The sequence below is a fragment of the Pseudopodoces humilis genome, chromosome 20, assembly GCF_049639895.1.
Source record: "Pseudopodoces humilis isolate 2021_Gansu_Grassland_sample_001 chromosome 20, ASM4963989v1, whole genome shotgun sequence".
Lineage (NCBI taxonomy): Eukaryota > Metazoa > Chordata > Aves > Passeriformes > Paridae > Pseudopodoces > Pseudopodoces humilis.
Window position 1 is genome coordinate 6,612,575 of NC_142219.1, and position 12,160 is coordinate 6,624,734.

A 12,160-nucleotide genomic window follows, 5' to 3' on the forward strand; every position below is an offset into this window, starting at 1 on the left:
CTCTTTTTCTTCTTTCCCTCTTGCGCCGTTTTCGGCGCGGCCGGGGAGGCTGGTTCGGTTTTGCCGGCCCCGGTGGCTTCCTCGGGGTGGTTCGCGCCGCGTTCTCCCGAGCGGGGGCCGGGATGCGGAGGGGCAGGAGCCGCTCCTTGCCCATTCCCGGAGGCGAACCGTGGAGCGCTCCGACCAGAATTATGGAGGTTTTTTTGCGAGAAACTGGGTGTGTTTAAATAAAACAGAAGACAAGAAAGAGACGCAGCACCGCGGAACTGCTTGGATGCGATGCGCTCCCGAGCTGCCTTTTTTTTTTCCTTTTTTTTTTTTTCCTTTTTTTTTTCCACCCCATTTCGCACATTCCTCCAGTGCGACCGCATCCCCCTTCCCACCCTCGCGGGGAGGGTGAATAATAAATATTGAAGCTGTGCCTTCCCCGGGGGCAGCGCGGGTGCCCCGGCGGACACGGCTGCTCCCAGCCGCGGGTGGCCGTGCCCGCCCCGCAGCGCGGCTCCCCTACAGCGGCACATCCCGGCTTGGCTCTGCCGGCTCTCGCCGGCTGCCTGCCGCTGGAGCCGGCCGCCGGATGAGGCTGATGTTGGTCTGGGATTTCTGGCTGTTGAAAACGGTAACAAACTCAAAAAAAATCCGTGCCCGGCGGTTTAACCCTTTCGGTGCGGCCACAGCCCCTCTACGCTCACAAGGAATAGCAAGTCTTAAAATGGTCGTCGTGGATTTTTTTTTATTTATTTTTTTTTTCCTTGTGTCTTTTGGGCAGAGGGATCACCGGCGCTAGTGGGCCGGGCAGGTTGTGCGGGCCAGGCTGGATCGCGGGGTGCGGGGCTGCCGGGCTCTGCTCCCCTCCCCGCGCCTGCTGCGGGGCCGCTCTGCTTAGCCTGAATGAAAAATTTAATCCAATTAAGAAATTAAACCTTGTGTGTTTAAAGTGACAAATTTGAAAAGGGGAGGGGGAGGCGAAATAAGATTTCCAGGTCACTGGTTAACTAAAGATGGTTTGGAAAAAGAGCTCGGGAATAAGGTGAGGGCAGAGGGAAGGAAAGAAGGACCTTTTTAAATGGCAAAGGCTTGTGTGTCTCTCTGGAATTTAAACTCGTTTTTAGGCTTGTAAAATCTTCTTGAAGTTGTGCATTTATCTCAGGAGGCTGCTTGCCAGCTAATCTTCTCAAGGCATGTCCTGATTTTTTGTAACACTACAGTATCTGAGGTCCTTTTAACCTAATTTTGTAACAAAGATAATTTCTTGTTATGTAAGTTGCTGTTCTGAATGATTGCTTTGGGTCTTGGAGAGCGTCCTTAACTGGTCTCCCCTGTGCCACAGAAACTGGAATTATTTACTCCGTTATCAATTCTTGAAAGAAAGCCTTGCTCAACTGGAAAAGGCTGCCAAGGTATTACAGGAAAATAGAGTCTTCCCATTCTTCTTTCTGGAGAGTTAAATCTCTGGTCATCCCTGATCAGAATTTACTTCAGAGGTTTATGTTTATGTATAAATCCGATTTTCCCCACATACAGACTTACAAGGGTGAGCTGCTTGAATTATACACACAGCATTAACTTCCTACAAGTGGCAGGCTCCTAATGCTCTCTTCAAGAATTTTCTTCTTTGCTGACAGCAGTTCCCTAAAACTGCCCTGTGCTAAAGCCAGAAGGCACCAGCTTGAGATATCTGATTTTCTTTTCCAGTGGAGATTAATGCTGTAAGACAAGGCAGGCAGTGTTTTATTTAGCTGGATACCAAGTTTTCACTGGTATACAGTGGGGTTTTTTTTAAATTTTATTTTGTTTGGAAGGTGGGCTATTCTGAGTGAAACCTTAAGCCTTGTTTATCTGAGAGGGGCAGTCTGTTCTCATAAACAAACGAAGGAGCGAAATATATCCCAGTGTTATTCTATCAGGACATGCAGTCATCTGCTGGACCTTGTGGCCTGGGCTGGCTAAATCAAATAGCAGTGTCACACATAGCTCTGGTATTTTGGAGTTAAAAAGGGGATTGGAGTATGTCTCGAGTTCCAGTGACAAACTACAGATATTTAGCAGCAGTTGATAATTATTTTCCTCTGATTTTCAAGAATGTGCAATCTGGAAGTGTTAACTTTGAGCAAGGGATATAAATATTATTGGTTGCTGCTGTTGCTTTTTAAAGCAAACCTGGTAGGATGTTTAGTGGTGATATGTTGACAGAAGTGGCAGTGAAAAGGGGCTGCATTCTTCAGCTGTCTGGTCTGTGCTGTATGGGACTTTTGGAAAGCACAGATGTGTATGTCATTTTGTACCTTAATTTTTTTTTTCTTTTCTTTTTTCTTCTTATTCCTTGATTCCCAGAATCCCTGTGTTGAATGACCCACAATATTTAGGGCTTGTGGTGTTTGGATACATTGGAATATGAAACAGTCTTTTAAAATCCATTACAGATTGATTCAAATAAAACTATTTGTAGCATCAGAATAGGAAATGTAAGATGGTTAATTTTAATGACTTTATAAGTTTGCAAGATCTGAGGTCAGGCAGGTATAAGAACGTGTTACTCCTTGCTTAACAGCGTGTTTGAGCAAAGATTGACATCGCGCACCAGAAATGGAAATTTTAGGGTCTCCTGAAAGTCTTTTTTTATCCTGCTGAATAAAGATGGAAATTCTAAAGTAGGTAAAGAAGCATATGGTTTTACCAGAAATTATTTCCTAGACTGATCAATTACTAGGAGATGTAATGAGAAATATACTCCTTAGGGGGAGGAAGGAGGGATTGCCATTACATAATATCCTTTGGGAGAATTTCTGTATCGCATAATGAGGTTGATGATGGAGCATTTGGGGAAAATGCCTATGGATAGGAATTTGTTCTTCAGATTTCCATCAGGAAAACATATTACTGGGAAACAGGCTTGTTAGAAGTAGTACTGATATGTTAGGTGGGTGCTTTGCCTCTATACACATTTCTTTTGTTCTTATAACTACTGTGTAAGAGATTAGGTAACTGTAAGATTGAAACATCCACAGAACAAGAGATGCCAGTGAATAATTTCCTCATTTACTTAACACCAAGGGTAAACCATTAAGGGCTTATGTTCTCTTCTAGGCTTCGTTGAATTATTTCTGTTTGTCTATTGAAAATAGGTCCTAAGGAGAAGTAAATCGCTAGCCTTAATGGGGTAAACTCAGAATTGCCTTACCCTCATGCTGGTGCAAATGAAATATGTAGAAACCTATGTAGATGATGTGTGGATTCAGCAAAACTTGATAGTTGGACACATATTTTCAGAGTCCATATGATATCCTAAGGATCGCCTTGGAGTTGTCTTTCAGATGGAGAAGCAAGCGCTTATTAAAAGTTACTTAAATAGGGTCTTACTCTTTTAGTAGCAGTTGCCTTAAGGAGGTAAATAATCCATTTCCACACACCTGCCCTTGAGCTCTGTTGATGCTCGGAGTCCAGGGAGAGGTGAGGCTCCAGGAGCCACAGCCTGGCCCAGAGGTGTTAAAACCAACAGAGGAAAAGGTGAACAACCTTAACACCTCTGTCACTGCTGGGGAATTTGCCTAATTTGAGCTGCTCATTTAAAACCTCGAGTGCTGGTGATTTTAGCAGTGTTTCAGATGGCTCGGCCAGCTTGCGTCCCTGGAGTTGCAAATGCATTCCAGCTTGGCGGCTTCCTCTGACAGTTGGGTTGTGGGGGCGCAGTGACCCCTGACGGTGTCGGGGGTCTGTCCCGGGTGGGCACAGCCCGGGTGGGCACAGCCCGGGCGGAATTTGGGGATTGGGGGCGGAATTTGGGGGTTCGGGTGCGGGGCCGGAGCGCTCGGGCTGAGCGCGCTCGGAGCGCGGCGTGCGCCACCGTGTGGCTGCAGGTGCGCACTGCGCCAGGTGCGCCCCCAGCACCGGCCCGGCCGCGGGGGCTGCGCCAGCTCGGGCCACCGGCACTTGTGTCACTTAGCTGTCCTGAGCCACCAGATCCTGCCCCAGCTCGGGCCACCGGCACTTGTGTCACTTAGCTGTCCTGAGCCACCAGATCCTGCCCCAGCTCGGGCCACCGGCACTTGTGTCACTTAGCTGTTCTGAGCCACCAGATCCTGCCCCAGCTCGGGCCACCGGCACTTGTGTCACTTAGCTGTCCTGAGCCACCAGATCCTGCCCCAGCTCGGGCCACCGGCACTTGTGTCACTTAGCTGTTCTGAGCCACCAGATCCTGCCCCAGCTCGGGAAACCGGCACTTGTGTCACGTAGCTTTTCTGAGCTGCCCCAGCTTGGGGCAGTGTCACTTACCTGTCCTCAGCCATGAGATCCTGGTCCATGGAAGTACAAACCACAGTGCTGGCTGCTCACTGCTAACGGGTGTCTTTCTGTTTGTGTCAGGTTTGTGTCAGGGCTTGGCTTTCCAAAAATTAGGAACATGGTGCTGGATTTAAGCGCTGAGAGTTTGCATGAAGGAATTAGTGACTTTTCTGCACAGTGTAGAAGTTGTTTCTGCACCATTGCCATCAAGGAAATGGAAGATAAGTGTGAGTGATACCGGTGTCAGGACTTGATTGCAAGTGGTGATTTTCCTTGCTGCCCTGTCCTGTTATCTGCCAGCCAGGGCTTCACAGACAGGGACCCCTGCATTAACAATCTCAGAGACACGGGTAGTGACAGCATCTCTCAAGGCAGCTAATGTAATTTTGAGCACAACCTGTGATGGATTGTTCTTGGAAACTTCAACTAGAATGGTGCTGTTGACATGGACGTAGAAAAATAGGTTCTTGAAAACACCCATTTGTACCTTATAGGGCTGCATGGAAAGGGTTAAAAATAAATGCGTTCTTTAATCCTGTAAAAATAAACATTATTTTCTGGTGGGTGGTAAGAGGAGAGCTGGAGTTTACACTATGCCAGCATTTCAAGGTGGCTGTTTATGTTGCTACCAAAGATATTTCTAGCTTGCTTACAAAATGAGGTTTTTTAAAAAAATTTGCTTTTATTTTGCAAGTATTCAGTCTAACTTATGTTCTTGTGGAAAGAGTGTTACAGTTAAATTTCTGTGGAAGGTAGCTGCAAGATTTTTAATATTGAGTTGAAGCAGTCTGGGTACATTGTTTGCCATAATGTTTCTGTGGGGGGTAAAAAACATCTGTACATGAATGCTGTTCCTGCAGTAACTGCTATTCCAGAGGAGAATCGGGGACAATAATGGATATAAATCTGAGGGGTTTTTTTTCCTGGAGGAATCAACAATAAAAAGTGTTTAGGCTATTAAGATACCTGCAAGAATATCCTCACTCCAGAGCTGTCGGTTATAAAGTTATAGTGTATTCTGCCTTCAAAATGGTTGGAAATCCATCATAAATATCTCTTTCCCACATCCCCTCTATCTCCCTGGATGATTGGCTTTCTAGCAAAGCCTTCCGTAGAGGGTGTACTGTAATCCTTTTACGTTACTCCTTCAGTGCAGATTACGCAGCAAGAAATAATTAGGAGATTAATTTTCACCTGTCACTGCCAATAATAGATAACCTTGATACAGTGACAGGGCGAGGAATTTGGGGAGAGCGGGAAAGCGTTTAACCCTGTAGCAATTGCTGCAGGGACCAGGCAGAAAATGGTTGCCAGAACATGACCTCCCTGCTCGCTGTCACGGGAAGGCAGAGGCGCGTGAAGCTTTCAGCTCTCCCGCGGACGCTTTGCCTTTATCCGCGAACGTGCGCTGCAAAATTCGCTCTGTGCCGCAACGGTGCCACACGCGCCTCGTGCTAATCAGCCCCGAGCAGCCGTCGGAGACCTTTGTAGCTTAGTCTTTTAATTCAAATGCAGTTCTGTTGCTTTTCATGATTTCAATTCCCAATCTGACTGGTATTCCTAGGCTGCGAGGGAAAGGAGCAAACTAATGAAGATGGCTTCATTAGGCAGAGCGTGGTTTAGCCCTTGCTTCTCTCCAACAAAAGCAGCTGAAAAAACATCCCAGAAGTAACTGGGCTTTTGGTCTTCAGAGAAAGCAGAGCTGAGGTGTTTCTGCTCCCTTTCAAAATTAATTACTAGCTCTCATCAGGTGAGCTTAAAATGCAGCCTGTGCTCTAAGGCACTGAAGGTAAATGGAAGGAAAAAAAAAGCCACTCTCCCCACACACACACACACTGGCTTCTTTTTTATTTTTTCTCTCTTTTGTGCTTAAGTTTACAATCTGTTGAAAATGTAATGGGAAACCAGCCTACAGAAAATGCCATTATTCATATCATCGTGAGCTCATTTATTTTATCTGCAATAGTAATGATAAGACAGACTGCTTGGCAATGCTGATAAGCTGAGAAATATCTTAGAGCTATTTGTAAAAGTTAAAGCAGATCTTGGTACTGAGAGATAGGGAAACTGATGAGCCTTTGGGCAATCTGCAGAGCTGAAAGCTAATAAAGATTTTAATAGGAAGGCCTCATTAGGATTAGGGAGATCTATTATCTGCGATTTACACAACACAAACAGTGGGGCAACTTCAATTTTTGCTTCTTTGTTCATTAAATATTATTGCTGAATGTGAAGCCTTTTAACTCGGATCTCGATCTCTTCCTCTTCAAGGAGCCATCACCAGTTGATGGCTGAGAAAAAATAAAAGGGGCAGCTGATGTGGGGATGTGTTTGCCACACGGGAGCAATGCCAGCAAGCCCTCATAGTCAGGGACCAGTCGCTTGTTGGAGGTATAGAAATGAAGTTGTTTGCAGGTGCCTGGGCGGCAGGCTTCTCCTTAGTGTCTTTTTTTCTGTTGTGAACAATATTTATAAACTTCTGGTCCTGAACAGCATCTTTAGAAAGAAATAAACACATTGCTGTTGTGCTGGTTCTCTGGATGGTGACACTGAAATACTGCTGTGGGATAGCCTGGCCACCCAGATCAGCCTGGTGGAGTGGCTTCTTCATTAATCATGCTCACCTCATGGATCTCTTCCAGTAGAGGAGCTGTCTCCAGTGCCATTGGGATTGCTGTGGTAGGAGTAGGTGCCATGGGTGAACTGATCTTGTGGTAGTTACACACAGGACTGATTTTAGCACATGTGGATTCTTACCCATGTGATGTAGAAAAGCTCACTTCTTGAGGTTGTGCAAACACCTCATGGGCTCAGTTGCTTTAGTCCTCGTGTAACACAGTGTGTAAGGTTCTTTCAGCAGCTTACTTGCACATTAGTTTACCTGGGTTACAGATGCATTTAATATTTTTCTTGAGGACCATCCAGGCACTTTTTTTTGTGGTTCAGCTGAATTGTAAAGCAGGGGCAGAAGCTGTGCTGGAAAATTCTTTGGTTTGCATTTGAAGTCCAAAACATGTTGTAACCTCATTCTGCTAACCTGCAGGTGAAACCATTTCTACACACAGGTGATGAGATCTAATTGAACCTCTAATGCAGATGAAGGGCTTTGTTAGGTGATACCTGTGCTGGCTGTCAGAGGCCACATGTGTGACCACACTTGTGTTTGGGAGTTGTCTGTTTTCTTCCCTGTGTGGAGCACACATGTGTTACAAAGTCTCAACTTCCCATTTTTGTGGCACAGACCAGCTCCTCTGCTGCTGCTGGATCAAATAACCCCAGTGGTAACTACAGCAACATTGCTTCCATGGAAAAGTAATATTTGGAAAGCATGTTCTTGTATCTTCACAGCATCAGAAGCCACAGAGAAGTCTCTTCTAGACTATAGTTTGAGTTCTGCTGGTTCAAACCAGTGCTTCCATTGGGCCTACAGAGAGCAGTGCAAAGATAGATTGAACTCCAAGTATTCCATCCTCAATGTGCTTAAGGAGCTCAGAGCAGCTGGAGCTGTAATCCCCTCCCCTGTGCCAGCAGCAGTGTGGAGACAGATGGGCAGAGCTGGGAGCACCTCCTGCCCAGGACTAGAATAAGTGTCTCACAGTGGTTGGTGTCAGTCTGTCGCACCTTTGTAACCACTCACAGGTTCTGTCAGCGAACCAGCGCGGCCTCCGAAGGAAGTAGCGCTGTTTGCACCTAACGTGTTGCTCCAGCAGGGCTGCCATTTGAGACGTTTCTAATATTTATGTTTGATATGAATGAAACTTTTTGTTTTGTCTGTAGACCGCAACGGAACTGGAGCTGACTCGTATCAGGAGTGCCTTGATAACAAGCAAGGTATGAGATCAAGTCTCTCCAACATGGGCACTTGGGACTGATTTAGCTTGATTTCTTGCAGCTGAATTGGTTGCTGTCTCTGTCTCTCTCACTCTGTCTCCCTTTTTTTCCCCCCTTTTTTTCCCCCCCCACTGTCTCCAAGCCAATTCACTGTTAACAGTTCCATGTCAGCTAACCTGTTAGCTCAGGGTCTCATTGCACATTTGTGATAAATCTTGTTTCTAGCACCCCAAACGCTCACCTATTAATGGAGGAAGTGGGAAGATTGTAAAACAGAAGTAGCATGTGCACTTGCTTGCAGCTGTCTTCTTCCTCGAGGTTTAGTTGCAGAGCCAAGCAGAAAAATACTAAAGTTGAGCTAAGCAAAGGCACGTGCTAGGCTGGGTTACCTTAACACCAGACACCCTGTTAAAATTGGTGTGCTGACATGCTGCCTCAGACTTGTCCAGCCTGCTGTCTTCTGCCATTCTGAAGTTGGTAAGAGCTGGAAACATCTCTTGTGACCTACAAGAGAGTGATAACAGTAAAGGAGGAATCTGCTCTCCTTTTGCTGTAAGCCTGGAAACAAGAGTCGCATCAGTAAAAACGAAAATTGTAAAAAGTACCTCAGAAGCAGGACTTCAAATGGCAAAATCATGGATGCTGTATTTAGGAAAAGGGTTGGTGTGTTGTGTTCTCTTCAGATACCCTCTCTGAGAACTGCAGTCAGAAGTGCCACTCCATCACTGTAGCCATGTAGTAAGTGTTGAACCTTCTGGTAATCAGGGAGCATAAGCACCCTTCAGTCCAGAATATCATTCGTTATAATCCGCAGCGAAGAGATAAGAGGAAATGCTTATCCTAACCAGGTTATAGGCATCAATTACAGGTCAACTTTTACCCTGCTGTTGACCCAGATCTGTGACAGTAGCTAGAATGATCATTTCCTGAAATTCTGATCCTTCTTGCGTAATTTTCTAAAGTAGGACCAAGAAACAGAAAAAGACCTGTCCCAATTTTGGTGCTTGGTTGGGTTTAATTTTCCACAGGTGTCTCCGCTTTCAGTATCCATCAATCAGTGTTACATGTGCTTTAAGTCAAAGCTGCCATGAGTTACATCTCCCCTTGCTTGTTGTTGGGTTTGGGAAGGGATTATTTGGGGGGTGGGGGTTGGGATTTTTTGCTTGTTTTATTTCCTCCTCTCAAAAAAAATAAAAAAATAGGTACACTGTTTCTTTGGAGGCCTTTATGGTCATCTTATTTTTCACTATTTTTCTCTACTGACTGTAGAAAATACCTAATTATTGCTAAGCTTTCATTTCAGAAGTTACAACTGGAAGACTAATGTGGAAGAACTTTAATCAATAATGGCAATTCTTATTAGATTAAGTTTAAAAGTCTTGTAGACAAGTGTAATTCAGGATGCTCCTTTGATAGATAATTTGTTCTTAGGAAGAACGGTTTTCTCCAGTAACATTTTTCTCGTTGGCTGGGGGAGGCTGATCCACTTGTCATTTTGTAGAAAGCAATCAAGTTTCATATTTAACGAAAAATGAGTATTCTCATTTTTGGAAACTAATTGCAGTCCCTTTGATGTGCCAGTTACCCTGATTTATCTGACAGGTGGTATTAAACGGCGTTATATCCATTACTTTCATTTGTCTGTTAATACTCCAGATTTTTCTTGCAGTGTGATAGGTTTCTTTGGCTTCATTGTTAACACATGAGCAAACTGTATCATTAGGAGTACTTTCAATCCAGTAGGAATTGGATCTGGTTTGGGTAATTTACCATGTCCATGCTGCATCATCATGCGTAAAGCAACAACCTTTAAGAATGCAGAGGTTTAAAGGAAAAAGTATACACAGTAACTCATAGTCAGTCTCTTACTGACTCTTTTATATTTTGTGAGCATGCCTTAGAGTTGAATCCACCATTTGCAACAATTTACAGAATATAAAATACATAGCTGACAGTGGACCCATAATTTTGGTTGTTTCTGTTACGTTCAAAACAAAACACCACCAAAGGCTGAAAGTAGCAGTGGCTTTTTAAAAGTATTAAATCATCAAGCGATGTGAAATGCTATTGCCATGGATTCCTTTTATAACAGCATGCTTGTCTCCTGGAAATTATGCTATAATGAGGTTTGGTTTATATATTTTACCCCTCTCCTCATTAAAGTGCTATCTCTCGGAAGAAGCGCTTTGTGTTTTGAAATACTGCGCGGTTAAAACGAAGGCAGGTTTATAACGATTTAATGTACTTGGGAGCCAAGGTTTTGCAGCTTTATGGCAAAGATGTTTTAACAAAGGGCTTTATGGTAAGGGTGTGCTGTATTTTAGTCAGGCAGTTGCTCAGGGGAAAATTTTCAGTGTGAGCATGTCACAGCAGCAAGGAGAAATTCAGAGCGAAACAGGCCTCCGAGATCCAGTCTCCAGCTTGGCTGGTATTAAGGCTTAATTCTATGCAGTTTCAAGCCCTGATTTTTCTTTATTTCTTTCACCTCATCACTAAAGGGAGACAAAGCCTTGTGCCATATCATGTAACATCACAAGCAGGCCATTTATGCTTGGCATTTTTGTGCTCCGAGGTAGGGTGCAGGAGGGTGTGCTGGCAACAGCCACAGGTAGGATTGTTATACCCTCTCAGAATGGAGCTTGCTTTTTCAGCTTTATAACTCCAATATTCATTATTAAAATTGCACCCTAAAAGCAAGGCATTTTCTGAGTGTTTGTGGTTTGTAAGTAGAGAGGACAGCAGTTCAGAGCAGTTGCCCATCCACCGCAGCAGAAGACGTGTCCTGGATCTGCCTGTTTCTCTGGGATACACTTAAAATCCCATGGTTTCCTGAGAGCCAGAGGGTTCTGCCATGGAAAACAGGTATAAAATTGCTACCAGACGTAGTTGTTTCTGGAGCTTCTCAATAGGAACTCACTGTTATTGTTAATAAAACAGTGCTGGTGTAGAGGTTTAGGCAATGAAAAGCCCTTAGTGAGGGCCCTGGTGACAGCCAGGAGACATCATCTCTCATCCTTGAAATAGTGTGTAGAGAAATTGAGGCTGATTCCAAGTGTTTCATGTTATCATCTGTAGCACCTTCTCTTATTCATAGAAAATGGTGTTTCACTTTGCTTGAGCAGTCTTCTCTGTGTCTCCATGCCCTCAGGTGGGCTGGTAATGGGTATTTTGCCTACTGGGCTCCAGCTTTCCAAGCAGAGCTCCAGGATTCCTGCTGGAGGAATTCAATGCCTTTCACTTTTCCAACTTCTCCTGAGGAGTTTTTCCCCACAGATGAATTAGCTGGTATTTTTCCAAGAACATGGCTTCATCTTTTTTGTGGCACTGATAACTCTTTCTGTTTTTCTTCAGCTACGTTACACCACTTCCTGAGTTCAGTGTTGCTTGCTGCTGGTTGATTTTGTTAGCTCACTGATTTTTGTTACCTCAAGAGGGAGGATGAATGTAATTTGGAGCAGTGTTTGGGGGAACATCCAGGAGGAAGGATGGTTTACCTTGACAGAGATCAAAATGTGTCTGCAGTAGAGCCAGTAGCACCTTGGAGGTGATGGAGAACCGAGTGCTCCTGCCCTGGGTTTGTGCTGTGAGTGGATCCCAGCTGGACTGCTGAGCACAGATAGGATGCCTGTAGCATCAGGCTTGATTTTGAGGTAGTGGCCATAAACCAAAGACTTTTTCATCCTGTTTGCAGTCCCCTGGGCTGTGCAGTCCCAGTGTGTGTCATCTTCTATTAGTCTCGATGCAACCAATGACCTTGTTTGTGTGAGCACATTAAGCACAACATTAATGGCTAATTTGACTACTTTGGATTCAGACAGGCTGCAATCAATCACCTGAACTCTCCTGACAGCAAATATGCTTGGATGGGATTAAGGAGAAAGGGTAAAATGCCTGCTTGGGCCAAAACTCTAGGAAATTGGAAAATTGCATGTGAGCCTGTGTAGCTGATGTAACTGTAGCACTTGGTGGAAACTTGTTCTTCACTGGAAAAAAAAGCTGCAAAAGTGAGAAATGTGTGGTCTTCATAGAGGTTTGTTCAGCCTTCTTC

General features: G+C 44.7%; 1 protein-coding gene across 19 annotated transcripts in view; it reads left to right on the forward strand.

Annotated features, from left to right (window-relative positions):
- The window catches only part of FBRSL1 (fibrosin like 1), a 502,426-nt gene that overhangs the window by 399,214 nt on the left and 91,052 nt on the right, over nucleotides 1–12,160 (forward strand). For 15 of the 19 annotated variants that reach the window (XM_014253901.2, XM_014253908.2, XM_014253906.2 and 12 more), the window contains one exon: nucleotides 8,059–8,112. The exons of the other annotated variants lie outside the window; for them this stretch is intronic. In XM_014253901.2, the coding sequence (XP_014109376.2) occupies nucleotides 8,059–8,112 (54 nt within the window). The remainder of the gene's footprint in view (nucleotides 1–8,058; nucleotides 8,113–12,160) is intronic. 19 annotated transcript variants of the gene reach the window in all.